Source organism: Cnephaeus nilssonii (genome assembly GCF_951640355.1).
Source record: "Cnephaeus nilssonii genome assembly, chromosome: 20".
Classification (NCBI taxonomy): domain Eukaryota; kingdom Metazoa; phylum Chordata; class Mammalia; order Chiroptera; family Vespertilionidae; genus Cnephaeus; species Cnephaeus nilssonii.
In genome coordinates, this window is record NC_137091.1 from 14,067,053 (window position 1) to 14,087,993 (window position 20,941).

The 20,941-nt window shown below is 47.5% G+C and overlaps 2 protein-coding genes across 3 annotated transcripts in view; one reads left to right on the forward strand and one right to left on the reverse strand.

Annotated features, from left to right (window-relative positions):
• The window catches only part of GFOD2 (Gfo/Idh/MocA-like oxidoreductase domain containing 2), a 37,690-nt gene extending 22,718 nt beyond the window's left edge, over window positions 1–14,972 (forward strand). Inside the window, exons 2-3 of one of the 2 annotated variants that reach the window (XM_079800697.1) lie at window positions 2,668–3,013; window positions 13,210–14,968. In XM_079800697.1, the coding sequence (XP_079656823.1) occupies window positions 2,755–3,013; window positions 13,210–14,108 (1,158 nt within the window). In that variant the 5' untranslated portion in view covers window positions 2,668–2,754 and the 3' untranslated portion in view covers window positions 14,109–14,968. Of the gene's footprint in view, window positions 1–2,667; window positions 3,014–13,209 lie in introns of both variants that reach the window. The other variant, XM_079800698.1, reaches the window with a different exon arrangement.
• Window positions 14,973–18,810: 3,838 nt separating this feature from the next.
• Window positions 18,811–20,918, reverse strand: LOC307116600 (uncharacterized protein C16orf86). Its single transcript, XM_079800703.1, has 4 exons — window positions 20,719–20,918; window positions 20,280–20,509; window positions 19,775–19,992; window positions 18,811–19,662 (listed from the first exon to the last, which is right to left on the reverse strand). Exons 1-4 carry the CDS (start codon window positions 20,821–20,823, stop codon window positions 19,253–19,255), a joined length of 963 nt encoding a protein of 320 aa, XP_079656829.1. The 5' UTR covers window positions 20,824–20,918; the 3' UTR covers window positions 18,811–19,252.
• Between the last annotated feature and the right edge of the window lie 23 nt (window positions 20,919–20,941).

The window sequence follows — 20,941 nt, forward strand, 5'->3', positions numbered from 1 at the left end:
AGATTAAGTAGAAGGTTGTTGTAGTCACTCAGGTGAGTGATGCTGGGGGCTAGACTAGCATAGTGACAGAAAGGATGACAAAGAAGGCGTGGATTTAAAAGATAACAAAGCTAGGATCAACCAGACTTGATGTTGAGTTGCCTGTACTGGTAAGGAAATAGAGAAGTTGCAGATGCTGGTGCTAGCTTTCTGGGTTGACGATGATAACATTCCATGAGACAGAGAATATAGGAAGAAATTATTGGAGGGAAGGTTTATGATAATTTCCTGAGTGTGGCTCAGTGGTTGAGCATTGACCTATGGACCAGGAGGTCACGGTTCGATTCCCAGTTAGGGCACATGCCCACGTTTCAGGTTTGATGCCCAATATGGGGGTGCAAAAGGCAGCCGATCAATGATTCCCTCTCATCATTGGTATTTCTATTGCTCTCCTCCCTTCCTCTCTGAAATCAATAAAAATGTATTAAAAATAGAATAACTATGTGTTCTGGGTTAAGATGCTAAGTTTTCTGTGTGTTTTACCACAAAACAAAACATAAAGACAATAAAAATAATGGTGACATGGCTCATCCCACAGTTTGATTCAGTGAGTCTGGGACCAGTGACCCTAATACATAGCCAGAGTGGGGACTGCTGGTTTAGCTGGGGGAAGGGTGCCCTATGGGAAAACCTGATACCCTGAGCACACCTAAATCTCATCTTTATTTCAAAGCAGACTTCTGTTTAGCTTTGTTCTTTGTTTCATTTTATAACCTTTGTGTTCAGAAGGAAAAATAAGTAAACATATCTTTTGTAGAAAATTTGACAATGTTTAAAAAAAAATCACCCAGAATCCCATCAGCCTGAGTAATCATTATGAAATCATTATGTATTCTGGTCCTTTTACTGTCATGTGTAATATATTTATAGATATGTTATAGATATCATTGTATATCTTCATGTATATATCTTATATATATGTCTCTTACACTTTAAAAAACACATACAATTGATGTCATACCGCACATATTGTTTTGTTTTCCCACTTTTTAAGGAATATATGGTGATGGCTTTCAGGTTATTGAGGGCCTGTAGTGTTATTTGTCAAACGCATTACTGCCCTGGCTAGTGTCATCCCAATGGTTAGAGCATCATCCCAAGCACTGAAGGGCCATGGGTTTGATTTCCGGTCAAGGGCACATATCTGGGTTGTGGGTTTGATCCTCACCAGGCCAGGAACCCATGTAGGAGGCAACCAGTTGATGTGTCTTTCTTATCAATCTTTTTCTCTCTCCCTCTCCCCCTCTCCCTCCCTCTATCCTTCCCTTCCACTCTCCCTCCCTCTATCCTTCCCTTCCACTCTCTAAAAGCAATAGAGCTGCTGGTTGCTCAGTGGTTAGAGCCTTGGCCTGTGGACCAGAGGAGTCATGGGTCGATTCCTAGTCAAGGGCACATACCTCAATTACAGGTTCCCCAGCCCCAGTGGGGACACTTGTAGGAGGCAACCAATCCATGTGTCTGTCTCATGTCGATGTTTCTCTCTCCCATTCTCTCTAGAAATCAATGGAAAAGTATGTCCTTGGGTAAAGATTAACCAAAAAAACCCAAAACTTCGTTACTGTTATTGAACATCTTAATTGTTTCCCAATTTTTCACTACTATAGTCTGTATTGGCATGAATATCTTTATACAAAAAATATCATCTCACCCTAGCTGGTTTGGCTCAGTGGATAGAGTATCAGCCTGCTGACTGAAGGGTCTCAGGTTTGATTCCAGCCAAGGGCACATGCCTGGGTTTCGGGCTCGATCCCCAGTAGGGGGCGTGCAGGAGGCAGCCAATCAATGATTCTCATCATTGATGTTTATCCCTCTCTCCCTCTCCCTTCCTCTCTGAAATAAATAAATAAATAAATAAATAAATAAATAAATAGCCGAAACCGGTTTGGCTCAGTGGATAGAGTGTTGGCCTGCGGACTGAAAGGTCCCAGGTTCGATTCCGGTCAAGGGCATGTACCTTGGTTGCGGGCACATCCCCAGTAGGGGTTGTGCAAGAGGCAGCTGATCGATGTTTCTCTCTCATCGATGTTTCCAACTCTCTATCCCTCTCTCTTCCTCCCTGTAAAAAATCAATAAAATATATTTTTTAAAAAAATAATAAATAAATAAATAAATAAATAATAAAAATATCATCTCAGGTATTATTTATGCATTCATTGGTTGATTCTTACGTGTGCCAGGATCAGGGATAAAACCTGCAACCTTGGCATATCTGAACGACGCTTGGCCAACTGAGCTAGCCAGCCAGGGCTGCTACCACAAACTTTTAAATTATAATCTGTATAGCTCCTAGGTAGTTCTCTTTCATCTTTTACTGGTTTTTGTTTCCCACTCTTCATGAACTTTTACCATAAAGGCCCTGAAAGTATAATGTGTTGACCAGAGTCACATAGGAAATTAAGTAACAGAATAGGGATTTGAACCCAGCTTTACTCATATTTTTATTTTCCCCTCTTCCAGGAGAGGGATTTTGCTAATATCATTTAGTCTCCCTGGGAGAAGCTTATGCAGCTTTTCATTTTGGAGGAGTGTTTCATTTGTGCTTTTGAGAACTTTTTGCTTCTGAATAAGCCAGAGAGCCTCAACTGAGTGTGCCCTTTACTAATAGCCAGTGTACTCTTGCTGTTCCAGGAGCCATGTTTGCCCAGGACTGTGAGATGGTCGTATTCATGTTGGAGGCTCTTGTGAGGAGATGAGTTGGTGAACGGAGAATTCGGCATGAAGATGCTCCCAGGAGTGGGCGTGTTTGGGACTGGCAGCTCCGCCCGGGTTCTGGTCCCACTGCTGAGAGCAGAAGGGTTCACCGTGGAGGCACTGTGGGGGAAGACTGAGGAAGAGGCGAAACAGCTTGCAGAGGAGATGAACATCACCTTCTACACCAGCCAGACGGACGATGTCTTACTGCACCAAGACGTGGATCTGGTGTGCATCAATATCCCCCCTCCACTCACCCGGCAAATATCTGTGAAGGCTCTAGGTACGGACGGTCATACGGGCAGATTGTGCCTCCCTCTGGGTGACCCTTTTTGGGCTTGAGTCTGCAGGGGCTAGTATTCTGGGGCAGTGCTCTAATGCCTGGGGAAGACAGCCTTCCCCACCTCCCGTAAGCAAATCTCTGAGAAAAAATTAAGCAAATGCCTCAAGAGTTGGCTTGTCACAGGGACGAGAGAGTATTACATTTCAGGCACTGTAAAAAGTTTCTCTCTATGAAGTCAGAGTTCAAAGACCTGGGCACTGGGAAATTGACAAATTTGTTCTTCCATTTCTGTGCCACGCATCGCCACAGAAAAGGAGAGGAGGGTGTGTAGCAAGGCTGCCCTTCCCATGTTTTGTTAGGCCTTGACTAGTTGAGCACACACCCTTCCTGCCAAACTTGGCAATCTTGTATGCCAGAGGGCAGGAAGGCACTCTGCAGCACTGGGCCTCCCCGACAGGATCCGTGGGACAGCCTGCTCACATCTCTGTTCCCTCGGGAAGCAGTTGGCTCAGCAGCCTCCTGCCCCTGGCTGGGCGCAGCTTGCTAAGCCATTTTCCTACAGTTCCTGTTAGGCTTCTCTTTCCTGTCAACTAGAAAAATTCTTTTCTTCATTTTATATAAGCCAGAATCTAATTTAATAGGAAAACAAATCAGTAAACATTCATCTAGCGGTTTTTCAAATATATATATATATATATATATATATATATATATATATATATATATATATATATTGATTTTAGAGAAGAAGGGAGAGGGAGAGAGAGATAGAAACATCAATGATGAGAGAGAATCATTAATTGGCTGCCTCCTGCATGCCCTACACGGGATCAAGCCCACAACCTGGGCATGTGTCCTGACCAGGAATTGAACCTTGAACTCCTGGTTCATAGGTCAATGGCCAACCACTGAGCCACGCTGGCCAGGCCATACACAATTTTTTTAATGCCTTCTGTGTGCCAGGCACTGTCCTGATATTATTCTGGACACTCAAAGTGGGATTGGACCAGAGAGCTCACCTTACCTTCAGATTTCACAGTCCAATTGAAGAGCCTAGAAATAACGCACATTACAAGATAAATGAGAAGACTTAAGTAATAATTCAGATAGCATATAATTAATTGACAGAATAATTATTATAATTTGATAGGTACCAAGTGTTTTTTGAATGCAGTCCAAGGTCCCTGTGTCTTGGCTGACCACCACACCTGGCCACTACCATGGTGGAGGGTCCAAGGCTTTGTTTTTTGTTTTTTCCTTATTCTCAGGTTAGAGGATGTTTGTTACTTTTGGCCCAATGGGTAGGGAAGGATAAATGTTCATTGAATGAGCGAGAACATGCATCTATCTAGTTGTTGATTTTAGGCATGTAAATTTTGACCAAAAATTACAGGTGGCTGGCTTTCTTTTCCAAAGAGCTCTCTCTCTCGCTCTCTCTGAGGATGTGTAACATTGGAGCTGTTCATTGGCTCTAATTCTTAGGAAGGCAGATAATGAATGGCTCCCAGATTGAGTTTAAAAGTAGACCTAAGCCAACACTTTAACAGAGGGCTGTTTCAAGGGGATTCGAGCTACCATGCCGCTTGACTTTTTGCCATCCTGTGTGGCATGAATGCAGATTGGTGAGGCCAGGTATGTCCAGAGGCAGAGTTCTAGAGGCTTCTTGAATTTTAGGGTCCCCACAGAAACCATTTCCGAGCTCTGTAGGAAGAAAGGCAAAATTCCAGGATTCTTTGGCCACAAGCCTGCTATTTTCAGGTTCCTGATATGGGAAAATGCTGACTTTGGGCCATTTAATATAAACAGGAATGTGCAGGAAGTACAGGAATGATCGGAAACTTCTAGAATCTTGTGTCCCAGCCCTTGGTGAAGCAGGGTCATTAGCCTTCTCTCCATGTCTCTGTTGTCAGGAAGAGGTGTGAATGAGTGTCCTTGGTGGTAAATGATCCAGGAGTTGGTGGGCCTGGGAGAGCCCATGTCCCTCAGGCACTGCCCACTCAGGCCCCAAAGGAATCCCTGAGATGGTTGTGAAAACAAATGCTTCTCCCCTCCCCCCCCCTTTTTTTTTGGAGAATTCTGACTTCACTTAAACATATATGGAAGAGGCCAGAACTCCTCTAGTTTTCCCAAAGGACTGTGTGGTTATATGAACTGCTATATGCAGAACACCAAACAGACCTTGACTTCAGACCCCATTTCTGGTCCTATTTCTGCCCCTCTCAATCTCTGTGGGCCACTGTGAAATGAGTGTAAAATAGGAGCATCATTCAGCCTTTCCAGCATGATATATGACTTCTGCAAATGCTGACCAAAAAAGACACTGGCATCACATTACAAGGGAAAGTCAGGTTTCCTGTACAATGTATTTAAAGGTCCTCAGAGCCAATATCCCAAAAGACCTTCACTGCCATTTCACCTAACTGTGTGCCCCCATGTATGAATCTATATATATATATATATGCATGAGAGTATATTTTCTGTGCTTTTCCCACATATGTCTCTCTTTTTTTCTTTTCTGTTATTGGGCTGTCTAAACTTTAGATCCTCAATCTTTTTAGAGCTTAAAAACACACACAACATATTTAGCCCTGGCCAGTTTGGCTTAGTGGATAGAGCGTCGGCCTACGGACTGAAGGGTCCCAGGTTCAAGTCTGGTCAAGGGCATGTATCTTGGTTGCAAGTTCCAGGGCGAGTGCAAAAGGCAACCAATCGATGTTTCTCTCACATCAATATTTCTCTCTGACTTTCCCTCTCTTTTCCAGTCTCTCTAAAAATCAATGGAAAAATACCCTTGGGTGAGGATTAAAAAAAAGAAAAAGATATTGAAAAACAAACAGATAAATAATAAAATAATTTTTTTTAAAAAAACATATTTAGCTCTACAGCTATTGAAGTACTCTAATTTTAGATTAGCTCTTTCAGATCTTGAACCAGTGAAAAGTTTATCATCTTCATCTAAAGCCTCTAGTTACAAATCCTCTGGCATTGTGTTATGCTAAGCATTGTAAAAGGTAAGTCTTTGTAAAAGTTAAGTCGTGGAGACTTAAGCAGTAATGGTGAGGCATACAGCACTGATACAGATTTGCACCTATCCTATATAATAAAAGCCTAATATACAAATTGATTGAACAGCAGAACAACCAGTCACTATGACAGGCACTGACCACCAGGGGACAGACGCTCAACGCAGGAGCTGCCCCCTGGTGGTCAGTGTACTCCCTCAGCGGGTAGGTCCACAGCCACTCGGCTGACCAGGATGAGTGGCGCTCCCACAGTGGGCCGATCCCCACAGGCCATGCCCCCACCAGTGCATGAATCCTGTGCACCGGGCCTCTAGTAAGGATATATATGACATAGATTAAGATTTTCCTAAAACTTTCATAATACTTGTAGAACTGTATTTTCTTCTGGAACTCACGGGCCAGCAGGCGCCATGGAAGGAGTGTTTAATCCAATGGTTCTCAAAGTGTGGTCCCTGAACCAACAGCATGAGCATGACCTGGGAACTTGTTATACATCCAGATTCTCAGGCCCCATTCCAGATCTTCTAAATCTAGGCTGTTAAACAATCCTTCAGTTCTGATGCACACTAAGGATGGAGAGTCGCTGATCTAATCCACTGTCTTCATTTTCAGTTACAGAAACTGAGGTCCAGGAATGTTAGGTTTACTTCTCACTAAGTTGTGTGTTTTTTTTTATAATTTTGAATTGTTGAAAGTATTACATATGTCCCCTTTTCCCCTCTATTGGCCCCCTCCAGCCTGCCCCCAAACCCCTCTCCCACCCCAGACCTTCAGCACCCTATTGTCTGTGGCCATGGGTTATGCATATATGCATTCAAGGTCTTTGGTTGATTACCTCCCACCCACCTTCCCTCTGAGATTCCTCACTCTGTTCCATGCTTCCATGCCTCTGGATCCACTCCATTCATCTGTTTATTTTATTACTTAGATTCCACATATGAGTGAGATCATGTGATACTTGTCTTTCTCTAACTGACTTATTTTGTTTAGCATGATACTCTCCAGGTCCCTCCATTCTGTCTCAAAGGGGAAGAGATTCTTCTTTTTTACTGCTGCATAGTATTCCATGGTGTAAATGTACCACAGCTTTTTTTAACCACTCATCTACTGATGGGCACTTGGGCTGTTTCGAGATCTTAGCTTTTGTAAATTGTGTTTCTATGAACATAGAGGTACATACATTCGTTCTGATTGGTGTTTCGGGTTCCTTGGGATATATTCCTAGAAGTGGGATCACTGGATCAAATGGCAGATCCATATTTAATTTTTTGAGGAAACTCCATACTGTTTTCCATAATGGCTGCACCAGTCTGCATTCCCACCAGCAGTGTACTAGGGTTCCCTTTTCTCCACATCCTCACCAGCCCTTGTCATTTGTTGATTTGTTAATGGTAGCCATTCTGACAGGTGTGAGATGGTACCTGATTGTCAATTTTGATGATGTTGATTCTACCAATCCATGAACACAGTATATTCTTCCACTTGTTCATATCTTCCTCTATCTCTTTTTTCAACGTCCTATAGATTTCCGAGTACAGGTCTTTTGCCTTCTGGTTAAGTTTATTCCTAAGTATCTTAATTTATTTTGTTGCAATGGTAAATGTGATTGTTTGTTTAGTTTCTCTTTCTGAGAATTCATTACTGGTGTATAAAAAAGCCATTGAGCCCGGCCTGCATGGCTCAGTGGTTGAGCATCGACCTATGAACCAGGAGGTCACAGTTCGATTCCTGGTCAGGGCACATGCCCAGGTTGCGGGTTTGATCCCCAGTGTGGGGCGTGCAGGAGGCAGCTGATCAATGATTCTCTCTCATCATTGATGTTTCTATTTCTCTCTCCTTCTCCCTCTCTGAAATCAATAAAAATATTAAAAGGAAAAAAAAGCCGTCGATTTTTGGGTTTTGATTTTTGTATCCTGCTACATTGCCAAATTCATTTATTAAATCTAGTAGTTTTTTGTTGGGGTCTTTAGGGTTTTCTATATACAATATCATGTCATCTGCGAATAATGAGAGTTTCCTCATTTGGATGCCTTTTATTTCTTCTTGTCTGATCGCTGTGGCTAGGATTTACAGTACTATGATGAATAAGTGGTAAAAGCGGACATCTCTGTCTTGTTCTTGTTCTTAGGGGAAATGCTTTCAGTTTTTGCCCATTGAGTATGATGTTGACTGTAGGTTTGTCATATATGGCCTTTATCATGTTGAGATATGTTCCCTCTATTCCCACTTTGCTGAGAGTTTTTATCAAAAATTGGTGTTGGGCCCTAACCGGTTTGGCTCAGTGGATAGAGCGTCGGCCTGCGGACTGAAAGGTCCCAGGTTCGATTCTGGTCAAGGGCATGTACCTTGGTTGCGGGCACATCCCCAGTAGGAGGTGTGCAGGAGGCAGCTGATCGATGTTTCTCTCTCATCGATGTTTCTAGCTCTCTATCCCTCTCCCTTCCTCTCTGTAAAAAATCAATAAAATATATATATTTTTAAAAATTCGTGTGGGCCCTAGCTGGTTTGGCTCAGTGGATAGGGCATCAGCCTGTGGACTGAAGAGTCCCGGGTTCGATTCTGGTCAAGGGCACATGCCCAGGTTGCAGGCTTGGTCCCCAATAGGGGGCAGGCAGAAGGTAGCCAGACAATGAATGATTCTCTCTCATCATCGATGTTTCTATCTCTCCCTCCCCCTTCCTCTCTGAAATTAATTTAAAAAATAAATAAATAAATAAATAAATAAATAAATAAATAAATAAATAAAATTGGTGTTGGATTTTGTCGAATGATTTTTCTGCATCTATTGATACGATCATGTGATTTTTCTCTTTCAGTTTGTTTATGTGATGTATCGCCTTTATTGATTTGCAACTTCTTACTAGGTCTTAATGCTGTGGGCAGAATTGCATTTTCCTCTGCTTATTAGATCATTATATTTTTACCTGACTTCTAAGGCCATAAAGACTGTTTCTTGCCCTCATTTTTATTAGTTTTTCCTAAAATTAATTTGTGGACTGATTGGTGTTCTTTTCATATCACAACTCTCTCTGTGGCATCTTATTTTCTGCTTTCGTTTTACCTTTTTTTTTTTTCTTCTTTTTTCATTTCTTCTACAAATTTTATCCTTAAATCTTTCCCATGAATTCCTTAAAGGAGAAGGTGGGATCCTGACATGTTTTATTTCTCAGTTCAGAAAACTATATTTTAATGTGCAAAGTGCCCTAATATCTTTGCCACAGTTGAATGTTTTCTTAAAACTGTCACTAAAAGGTAAGTTTCTGTGCCCAGTTCTTGGCACTTATATGCTTCATTAGAAAAACACTGAGTTCGCCAACTCTTTCCCCACGGGCTCTTGAGATAACAAGAGATCATTCCTCAAGCAGCCTGCCCCAGATAATTTAATCCCAAGAACACCAGTCCCTTGAGATACCTTCCCTGAGCCCCAGTCCAGGTGAGATCCCTGCTATATGCTTTCATATTAGCATTTATATCATTCATGGCATTTATCACAGGTGCACTTCTACGTGTATTTATATGATAATATGATCAATGACTATCTCTCTACTAAATTGTAAGTTGTCTGAAGGTAGAGACTATGCCCGATGTTGTATCCCCAGAGTTTGATACAAGGCCTAGCACACTGGGTGAATGAAGACATGTGAGCCCAGTCTGCTGGTGAGACGCATGGAGCCAACATGGGACCGTGACCCAGGAAAGGGTGTAGAGGGGCTGTGAGCAAGAGTGACTCAGTCTAGTGCTTTCAAAGTTACTTCTCTAGAAGCGGTCCCTTTTATGTTTTAAAATACATAGAGATGTTCCCTGGATTTTATAAAAACACAAAAGTGTTGCTTTTCCTGGGCTGCTTCTCTACCCTGCTGTTTGAAGTCATTGATCTAGTCCCACACCTCTAGGTAGGGACACAGAGGTGTGGTCCCAGAGCTGTGAACCCGTGGTGCGTTACTAGAGAACAAAATGCTGGTCAGGCAGCTTCTCTGGGCCTCTGGTGCTCAAGGGCACTTCACTCCTAACTATTCTGGGTATTATGAGCTGAAGAGGCTTGCAGCATGAAACTTGTTCACTCCACAGGAGATCTGAGCTAATAGGCACTAAACATCCATGCTTTCCCTATTCCCAGGAGACAGAAAACAGTTTTCGGCTTCGCTAATCCTTTGACTTGCTAGCAGGAAAGCTAGATAAACTTAAGTAAGCAAGTCTTTCAAGGCCACCCAAGTCTTCTTAAAGTTAAGACCCCATGTAGCTGGCCTGCAGGAGCTTATTTAACTCAAAATGGCCTTTAGCCCTAGTGGGTTTGGCTCAGTGGATAGAGCATCAGCCTGCAGACTAAAGGGTCCCAGGTTCAATTCCAGCCAAGGGCACGTGCCTGGGTTGTGTGCTCGACGCCCCCCCCCCAGTAGGGGGCGTGCAGGAGGCAGCCAATCAGTGATTCTCTCTCATCATTGATGTTTCTATCTCTCTCCCTCCCTTCCTCTCTGAAGTAAATTTATATATATATAGATAGATAGATAGATAGATGATAGATAGATAGATAGATAGATAGATAGATATAGATATATATATATATTAATGGCCTTTAGCTCCCACACTGATAGTACTGCTGGTTCCTGAGTTCAAGAGCTCTCTATGGTTCGGGCTCAAGAAGGGAGGTCTCTCCCCCTTCCCTGACCTCTCCTGGCATGAAACAGAGATTACTTATTCTAGTTTTATCACCACCAAACTCTCAGAAGTCCTCTTCCTTCGCACCCACCTCTTCTCCTCCCCACACTGCAGTGTCCACCCACTGAAGTGAATAGTTACCGCTAGAAGCCTCTGGTTTGGCCAGAGCTACAGCTCTCAGATGGGTGCTTGTGTATGAGGATCTAATATCCTCATTGCTTTCCTGGGCTGTCATATGTGTTCCAAAGCCAAGTGACCAAATTCTCACTCAATGTCGTGATTCTCCTGTCCCTAATCCTAAAATCCTATAAGTGTGAGGAAGCATCGTCCCATACACCGAAAGGTGGCAGGTTTGATACCTGTCAGGGCACATACCCAGGTTGCGTGTTTGATCCCAAGTTGGGGTGCATGTGGGAGACAACTGATTGATGTTGCTCTCTTACATTGGTGCTCCTCCCCCTCCCCTTCCTCTCTCTGGAAAAAAAAAAATGGATGTGAGAGATGACTCCACCTGCTCGGTCTCAGGCTCTCCTTGGGTTTTGTCTAGCTTTGTTTTGCTCTTGGAGTGCCTTCCAGCTTCAGTGGACTCAGAATGGGCATGAGGGCAGAACGGATGTTTTCACTCTCTTTCCCCTCCTATTGGAGCCAAGCATTTTCTGGCCTTTTAACTTACACTAACTGACTTTGGCTTGAGAAACTGGGTGAATGGAGTTGCTATTGACTTAGATGGGGAAGACATGGGGAGGGGAGTATTAAGAGCTCAATTTTGGATTCCACCCCCAAACTTAACCCTCTCCCTTGAATGTCTCTGTGAGTGATACAATTGACTATTTGATTTTCCACATTGCTTATAGGCCCTGTGTATCCCTTCAGCCAAGTTCCTGGTGTACACACAGGACTTTAGGAATCTTAACTCTTGGCCCTTTCTTACCTCCGTGCCTTTGCATATGCAGTTCCCTCTGTCTGGATGCCTTTCCCTCCTTATGCTCCCTGGAGCCTCACTCCCCTGTGAAGCCTTCCCTGATCCTGCCATCTGCACCTGTGTGTGTGTCTAGTCCATACCACTTCTTGGGCTTTGTAAGTTTTTTATTGAAGGGTAATAGCATAGCACTACTTCTTAATTGAATCACCCCAAGCTCACAGGCGGACCCCAGGTGTTGGTGTCTTATGGCTGCTCCTACCCTCATGAACTTTCATTTTAAAACATGGAGGAATGTTGATCTTTTCTGTTTCCTCACATGGAAGTAAGCTGCTCGGTCTCAGGCTCTCCTTGGGTTTTGTCTAGCTTTGTTTTGCTCTTGGAGTGCCTTCCAGCTTCAGTGGACTCAGAATGGGCATGAGGGCAGAACGATGTTTTGACTCCCTTTCCCCTCCTATTGGAGCCAAGCATTTTCTGGCCTTTTGACTACACTAACTTACTGAATCAGTGTTTCCAAAGAACAATCTGCAGGGAATCTTAGCGCCCTTTCTGCAGTTACACCGGACAGTGCAAAGCTCATCCCCTAAAATATAGGTTCTCTTGCCCAAAGCTGGTGATCTAATAAATGCATAAAAATACATAAGCATGCCCTGGCCGGTTTGGCTCAGTTGGTGGAGTTTTGGCCTGCAGACCGAAGGGTCCTGGGTTCGATTCCAGTCAAGGTCACATGCCCAGATTGCAGGCTTGATCCCCAGTGTGGGACGTGCAGGAGGGAGCTGATCAGTGATTCTCTCTTGTCATTGATGTTTCTACCTCTCCCCATATGCTTCCTCTCTGAAATCAATAAAAGTATATATTTTTAAAAGTATATAAGCATGTCCAAGAAGCATGTCTACCTCTCCAGCCCACTTATATTAGGCAGTGTTCTCCAGAGAAACAGAACCAGTAGGATATATTGGGGGGAGGGATGTGGATAGAGATTTAGTTTAAGGAATTGGCTCATGTGATTGTAGGAGCTGACAAAGCTGAAATCCACAGGGCATGAAAACAATATGGAAATCCCAGCAAAAGTTGATGTTGCAGACTTGAGTCTGAAAGCAGAATTTCTTCCACTTCAGGAAACCGCCGTCTTTTTTCTTAAGCTCTTTAACTGATTGGGTGAGGCCCACCTACATTATGGAGGATAATCTACTCTATTCAAAGTCTACTGGTTTAAATGTCAATCACATTTAAAACTACCTTCCCAGCAATGTCCAGAGGTATTTGATGGGCACCATAGCCTAGCCAAGTTGACACATAAAATTACTATCGCACCACCTCTGCTTCCCCCTCCTGGTTTGTGCCTTGTGCCTCTACTCCTTTCATTTTCCCTTAAGAACTTATTTATTCCTCTTTCTCCAGCTCATAACTCTTTCTCTAGTCCCGGACACTGGGTACCATTTTCATCCAAGCAAAAGTCTTTCCTCTTGTCCGAGGCCATCATCTGGTCTCATAAGAGGCTTTCCTGAGTCCATCTGCCTTCAAGAAATCATCCCCCCCGCCCCCTCCAGTGTAAACCCCTTGGAACTTAGAGATTTCCTATTGTGTTTTATTCTCAGGTATTGGGAAGAATGTGGTTTGTGAGAAGGCAGCAACCTCGGTGGATGCCTTCCGGATGGTGACAGCGTCTCGCTACTACCCGCAGCTGATGAGCCTGGTGGGGAACGTGCTGCGCTTCCTGCCTGCCTTTGTGCGCATGAAGCAGCTGATTGCCGAGCACTATGTGGGTGCAGTGATGATCTGCGATGCCCGCGTCTACTCAGGCAGCCTGCTCAGCCCCAACTACGGCTGGATCTGCGACGAGCTCATGGGCGGTGGAGGCCTGCACACCATGGGCACCTACATTGTGGACCTGCTGACCCACCTGACTGGCCAAAGAGCTGAGAAGGTCCACGGGCTCCTCAAGACCTTTGTGAGGCAGAATGCGGCCATTCGTGGCATCCGGCATGTCACCAGCGATGACTTCTGTTTCTTCCAGATGCTCATGGGCGGGGGGGTGTGCAGCACAGTAACACTCAACTTCAACATGCCAGGTGCCTTTGTGCATGAGGTCATGGTGGTGGGCTCTGCAGGACGCCTTGTTGCCCGGGGAGCTGACCTCTATGGGCAGAAGAACTCTGCCACACAGGAGGAGCTGCTGCTGAGGGACTCATTGGCTGTGGGCGCAGGGCTGCCTGAGCAGGGGCCCCAGGATGTCCCGCTGCTCTACCTGAAGGGCATGGTCTACATGGTGCAGGCCCTGCGGGAGTCCTTCCAGGGGCAGGGGGACCGCCGCACATGGGACCACACCCCCGTCTCCATGGCCGCCTCATTTGAGGATGGGTTGTACATGCAGAGTGTGGTGGACGCCATCAAAAGGTCCAGCCGATCTGGGGAATGGGAGGCTGTGGAGGTGCTGACGGAGGAACCCGATGCCAACCAGAACCTGTGTGAGGCGCTCCAGCGGAATAACCTGTGAGCCTGTACATGGGCTCCCTGCCATGGGGCAAAGGGGCCAAGGAGGGACCAGGAGCAAGATGGAAGGGCTTGGCTATAGCATAGACAGTGTCATTCATTAACTAGTCAACATGGGTAGCGTCCAGGTGAAGCCCAAGGTGGCCCAGTAAAACGCCCCTCCAGCACTTCCTCACTCCCCAGAGCTGCGGGGCGGTGATGTTCCTGTTGCCATGGCCTGTGGGCTAACCGTGTGCAAGAGGCAGAGCTGCTGCCAGGTCCCTGTGTAGTTAGTGCTGGTGAGCAAGGTGAGCAAAAGCTTGACTTGGGGGCTTTAGCATGTCTGTGGTCCCAGTTTGGCTGACTCCTCAGTCCCCAGGAAAATGACAAAAAGCCTGTTTCCATGCCCTTTGGGCTTGGGGCATCTCAGGAGCGAGGACAGCAAGGCCCCCTCAGGGGTCCGCACCTCCCTTCCTCCCACATGACTAGGTCCTTCCAGACTTCAGGCTGCCCCTTCGCTGGTGGATAGGAGGGGATGTTCATTAGGAGAGCTCTCAGGGGCTGTTGACTAGAGCAGAGGGCCCTTGATTTGGCAGAGAGAAGACAAGGGAGAACCCTGGAACATCTGATAAATGTTAATAAATCAAACTCTGACACGATGGCACATGGTTGTTGGCTGTTTGGTAGGTTAGGTTTCTTTAGTATTGAAAGGCCTGTTTATTGCTGTAGATTGTTTCTATTTTCATCTTTTCTGGTGACTCCACAGCAGCTCTGACTTCCAGATCCATCACTGTCTGGTAGGCCACACAGGCTCCTGCCACCACCTGCTCTCATCTCCCAGCTTCTTCCCTCGTCCCCATATCCCAGGAGCCCTCCAAAGAAAAGTCTTTCCTCAGAAAACAGGACTCAAGACTTCCTGATGGGGAGCGAGCTGTCAGGCCTGCTGGTCCAGGCAGATAGTGGAGTGTGGGGCCTTCCTGGGCTGCAGGTCCGGAGGGTTTCTGTTCTTAAAACCGTGAAGTTGGCTCCAGGGGAGCCCAGGGAGAGGGGAGGGGAGGAATGGTCCCAAGCGGGCTGGACGGGATGAACTTGAGGAGGAAGGCTCCACACACTTCCCCATGAAGTGGGTATGGCCAAACACTGGCTGGCCAGCCAGCCACTCACCAAACCTGCATTTATTAACTGTTCCACACGGGGACAGCCTTTCAGCCATGTCAGTCAGTGGGGGGGTGGGGGGGGGGAGGGACATGTGCTTTGTTTTCACTGCCAGCCTGCCAGGATTATGCCTGGACCAAACTTTTCCCTTCTCTAACCCTCCCTGCCCTGCCCTGGGCTCCTTGCCAGAAAGAGAAAGAGGGAGGGTGGGCTCCGTCTTCCTCTTGGCACCCCTTATAAAAGTCATCCGGCCTGTTTCCTATACTGCCCTGGGTTTATACCTTGTCTCTGTGAGTTGAAATAACAATGGCTAGTGTTGGAGTATGCTTTTGTTGTTTGTTTTTGTTAATCCTCACCCAAGGATAGTTTTTCCATTGCTTATCAAGAGAGAGTAGAAGGGAGGGAGACAGAGAGAGAGAGAAACATTGATATGCGAGAGAGGCATCGATTGGTGGCCAGGGATCAAACCTGTGACCCTTCAGTGCAAGGGCTGACGCTCTAACCACTTAACAACACTGGCCAGGACTGGAAGATGTTTTTTGCGTGCTGGGCCCCCTAGGGTAGATGTTTTATGCATATTAATATCCAAATCACTCCATAAGGTGCTAATATTAATACTGTCATATTCAGATCAGAAAACTGAGGCAGAGAAGAGCCAAGTTGCTTGCCTCCTGTAAGTTATAAGTGACGTAGTCAGGAGCCTGGTCAGGGTCATTTGATGATGCAGCCTGACCCTGAACTACTCTTTCCCCAGCACTTGTGGCTCCTCAGACTCCCAGTGCCCTTTAACTATCATATATTTCTTGGGTTGGCCCCTCCTCTCTTAGATCCCCATCCAGATTACTGCCCCCTCCCTGCAGCAAGAATCTCAGGCTGGCCTGACCGAGGAGGTGGACTGCAGAGAGAGCCCCACCAGGCAGGGCACTAGTAGAGCTGAAAGAGAGACTCCCCCCTCCCCTTCCAGGGACCACCAGCTCAGCTCCAGGTCAGTCCCCGTGTTACTAGGGTGTTGAGATCCATCTTAAATTTGGGAATTGGCCGAGAACGCACATGCATCTATTCTTTTTGACTCAGATGCTCCTACTTAAAAAGGGTCACATTGCTGACTCACAGTGGCACTACTTAGGTTTTATATGGCTCAGCAGCAAACCCCTTGTTTACAAAGATGTATTCCCAGAAGCCCCGGGGCAGATTGCAAGGGCTGAATGCAGAGCTGCTTTGATAAAGATCTCCAATCCTTTGTTGGCACTCCACAAGTCCATGGCCACCCCTTAAACTTCTTTAACTGTCATATCTCTTGGGTTGGCCCCAGGAAGGAAATGAACCTTGAAGTAGCTACAGTCCTGTGGTCGAGGAAGCCAGCAGTGTTTTGGTCCCCAGGGGTAACAGCCTGCAGTAGGTTCCAGGCTTGTCCTGCACCGCCCCCTGCTGGAGGAAGGCAGCATCACCGCCCAGAACCTGTGTCCCAAACTCAGGATCTTCTTTGAGTCAAAGTAAAAGTTTTTCCAAGCCATAGAAAGTGCAGTCAACTTTTTCCTCTCTGTTACAGCAACCAGAAGAGAACTTCCAAAATACCTGTTGCTTATTTTCCAACCCCCACCCAAATCTAGGCCTCAGACCCAGACAATGACAGCAGTCTCCTCACCTCAGTGTCCCCAGTCTCTCCCTGTCTCGTTCTGTCCTTCACACAGCTGCCCTAAGAACCTCTCCAAAATGTCAGGCCAAGATCCTTCCTTGCCTACACCCCTCATCACTCTCAGACTCACCCAACCTGGCCTCCTGATGGCCATGCTCTGCTTTGGCCGTGCTAAGTGGCCCTCCTGCATGCAGCTGGCATCTTCCATACCAGCAAGGCTTCATCCCTGGCATGTCCTCTGCCCGGAAGGCCACCCACCTCTCCAGGAATCGGCTGGAGGGCTGCCTCTTCACTATTTCCTAGGCATAGTGACAGCACCCCCACTGCCTGTGGTCCCAGTTTTGTCCTCAGCTCTTCCATAGCATGTGTCTGCTTGCATCGTGCTGCTTCTGCATTTCTCCCTCAGAGTGAGCTTCTAGTAGTGGTGGTGACTTTTTCCTTTCTGTGGCTACTGTCACCCACCCTGCCTAGACTAGCCCGTCAGGTAACAGGCCTCATGAAATGTAGACAGGATATTTTCTTCTATGGTTACCGAGTATTTCCTACCTCACCTGTTGAAAGGAACAGAGCTTCCTTATCAGTGTTGGTCCATACCTCCAGCCCTGGAGACCACACAGGGAAAGCAGATGCTTGGCCTTCTTGTCAGGCCTTAGCAGAGAGCCCCAGGGTACTCAGATCTGCAGGGCTCAGGAAAGGATAGGGGTTCCCTGAGGCCCAGGATGTGGTCTCATAAAAGGCCATTTCTCTCCAGGCTTCAACCATAAAGTGAGGAGGTCAAGCTCAGTTACCTTGAAGGGCTCTCTACCTCTGAAAAATCCCAGAGAACCTATGTTCATCCCTATGGAAAGTATTCATTCTGCATGGTCCCTGTGGACAGTATTTCCTGGGGTAGTCAAATCATTATCCCGGGAAAAGTATAGGTACCTTTTAAACATACATATGTGTGTATATGTGTATCTATAATAATAAAAGCATAATATGCTAATTAGGCCAGACAACCTTCCTGACGAAGCCAGGGCTGCAAGGGAAGCCAGGGTCCCAGGTGTCAGAGGGAGAGGGAAGCAAGGCCTACCCTTGCATACTTTTTTTTATTTCAGAGAGGGAGAGTTAGAAACATCAATGAGAGAATCATTGATTGGCTGCCTCCTGCATGCCCCACATTGGGGATCGAGCCCACAATCTGGGCATGTGCCCTGACCGGGAATCAGACAGCAACTTCCTGGTTCACAGGTTGAGGCTCAATCATTGAGCCACGCCGGCCGGGCTTCTTGGTACCTTTTATGGGGGTCCTCTGCTAGGTAGTTGTGATGCAATGACAAAGGCCTTTGGGGAGTTCACAGTCTAGTCCTGAAGACAGTTAATAAACACAAGGGCAGTAGTATGTGGGTGCTACAATGCAGGGCAACGCTGGCTTGCCAGGAACAAGGTGTCCCGAGTTTCTCAAAGGTCCATGTGAACTAGCCAAGTGAAGGGCTGAATGATTTGGGCTTGAACACTGTGCAGATGAGCTACAGGAGGAAAAGCAGGTTGGAGAGAGGAGAAATGATTCATTTGAAATTCCCTGTGTTTATGGTGTCAGGGGGACATGCAGAGGACCCGGAAGCAGTTGGATATGAGGGTTTTCAAAATGGCCAGCACTGGCCACCTCTTCCCAGAGCCCTACGGGTGAGAAGCAGTGGTCATCTGGTGGCTTGGCTCTCAGACTCCAGGGAGACCATTCACCACCACCACCACCCCTGCCTGCCGGTAAAAAGGCACTGATCCTCTGTCACTAGGGGCCATTATGGGGCAAAGTCTGGTCCAGCTGTGGTTTAACAACAAAACCTTCCAAAGCTGCCGGTCTTGGGGCAGGCAAATAAACTGCCACTTCAGAGGGAGTATCCCAAGTGTTGGTCCCCTCAAGGTCAGACTACATGCAAGCCCCTTCCTGGGAGACAGGGAGCAAGGCCAAGCACCTGCTTCCGTGACTGGACAGTCCCTTTCCTTTCTCTGCCCCCTGTTCCTCATCACCTCCCTCCCCATCCTCACTATATCCTGTCTGATCTTCAGGTTTATTTGAGGGGCCTTTAAGGGCACAGAACCAGGTCCCACCCCTGCAGATTGATTCCGTTAGACCAGAGGTAGTGCCCACGAATCTATACTTTTGAGGCATCAAACCCTGCACTGGGGAATCCTCCACCTTTCCTAGGCTCTCCCTCTTCAGGCATCTTATTTGGGGAGTCAAAGTCTGAGAAAAAGGAAAAACATTTATTTTCAGCAAGTCCAAGGTCCCAAGTTGGGGCAGGGCAGAATCCCCCCTTTCACCTGAGGGCTGAAGCCCACAGGCTGTGCTCTGGTCCTGGCTTGGGAACAGAGAAGCAACCCCTGGGATGGGACAGTCACTTGTACTGAGGAGAGAGTGGGGGTACAAGTGGGGCAGCACAGACACTTAGCATCTTGCTGATGTCCACCTGAGTTGACTTATCCATCTCAGTCTTGAGGAGGCCACTGACCCCCAAGCTGGGCAAACCCCCAGGCTCCTCTCCAGCCTCCTCTCCAAGGGGAACCAGAGCATGGGTGGGAGACACGAACATACTGGGGCAGGGCAAAGTGAGGCCTGAGTCCAGCTCACCTGCCACTGGCAGCAAGGCTGGCAGTTGTTCCACACATGCCTCCTTGGGGACCAGGGTTGGGTCCGACTCAGGTTCCACCTCGGCCTCAGCCTCCCTATCCACTTCCGCTGCCTCGTTCAGCTCAGGGTTGCAATAGTTGATGTACTGGTACAGGGGCCGTAAGCGTTGAGCCTTTCCTGCAAGGACCCAGGGCAGAGCAGGGGCTGGAGCACCAAGCTGTGCCATGTCAGGAGGCCAGCAGGCGGGAGGGGGGGGGTGGGAAGAGAAGGGCCAGGGACTGCCACTCACGCTCTAGCCCCAAGGTCTCTGAGGGTGCAGACACTGTGCTGGCCACAGCTGGGAGCACTGGGGCCCCCAGACTCTTGCGTTTCTTGGCTTTTTTGTGCTGTTTGGCAGACGGTGAAGGCTCGCTCTGGCTACCCTCCAGGTCCTCCCTCTGCAGCGGCAGCCCCTGGGGCAGCTCAGCTTCAGCCCTAGGATGGGCTTGGTGACTAGGCCCTGGGAGGCTGGGGGACAGGAGGCTTGAGGAGGGAATAGCCCTGCATGCCCACCACCTCAGGCCCAGATTCTTGTCCCTTTCCTGGTCAACGAGGCCCCAAACTGGATAAGGGCTGAGAGCTCATGTGAGTTCAGTCCTGTACAAGGCCTTGAGGGGTGAGGAGCAATGGTGGTGGCAGGGGATAAGGATGCACCCTGCAGGAGTGCAGGAATTTGGAATCCTACTGGGGTGTGATACCCCCTCCACCCCACCCCGCCAACCCTATTGTCCCTTTCCCTCTTAAAGCCCCCTCACTTGACTGGCTTCCTCTTGGGACCATGACTGGACCTCACAACAGAGGCCATAGGCCTGGGGCCTCGCTCCTCCAGTGCCTCCACCTCTGGTTTGAGCCGCTCTTCCTCCAGCTTGAGTTGTTCCTCCTGGAGCTCCGGCTCTGAGACTGGTCCTGTTGGACGCTTGTCTTCACCCTGGGTCCCACAGGCCTCATGAGCTGACACCAGGCCCTGATTTCCCATTACTGGACACTAGAGGTGACACATAGGTAACTGGTCACCATAGCCAGACAAGGGATACAGGGATCAGTCATTAGACACCAAATCGGATGGAGGGCACCAGCCCATGCTCCTGTCTGCCTGTGAAGCCTGTCCTGCCAGTTAGGGGGTCAACGTACAGAGTTTGGCCTCCTAGAGAGCGCCGAGGCCAACAGTAAAGGCTAGACAGCCCTGATGTTCACCTCAGAGCTCTGAACGTGGCCACGGGGTGCCTCCGAGAGCTGTGCAGGCCCCTCCGCCGTCCCCTCTTGGGCTCCTGGTCGCCTCTCGGTCCCTGCTGAGGCCATAGCTGCGCGGAGTCAGCACCTCTGCTGGGAGTTGGGAGTGAAGGCGAAGACGGGCCCTTTTCACTGCTGTACCCGGAAGACTAGCTCTGAGGCGAGGGCCGGGATGGGAAAAGGGACT

Excerpts from the sequence above, each read along its gene's own strand:
- LOC307116600 (XM_079800703.1), bottom strand. The coding sequence starts at position 20,823 with ATGGCCTCAGCAGGGACCGAGAGGCGACCAGGAGCCCAAGAGGGGACG. Across the intron at positions 19,993-20,279 it reads CCCAAGAGGAAGCCAGTCAA|CCTCCCAGGGCCTAGTCACC; the intron begins GTGAGGGGGCTT and ends CCTGTCCCCCAG. Across the intron at positions 19,663-19,774 it reads AGAGACCTTGGGGCTAGAGC|GAAAGGCTCAACGCTTACGG; the intron begins GTGAGTGGCAGT and ends GGGTCCTTGCAG.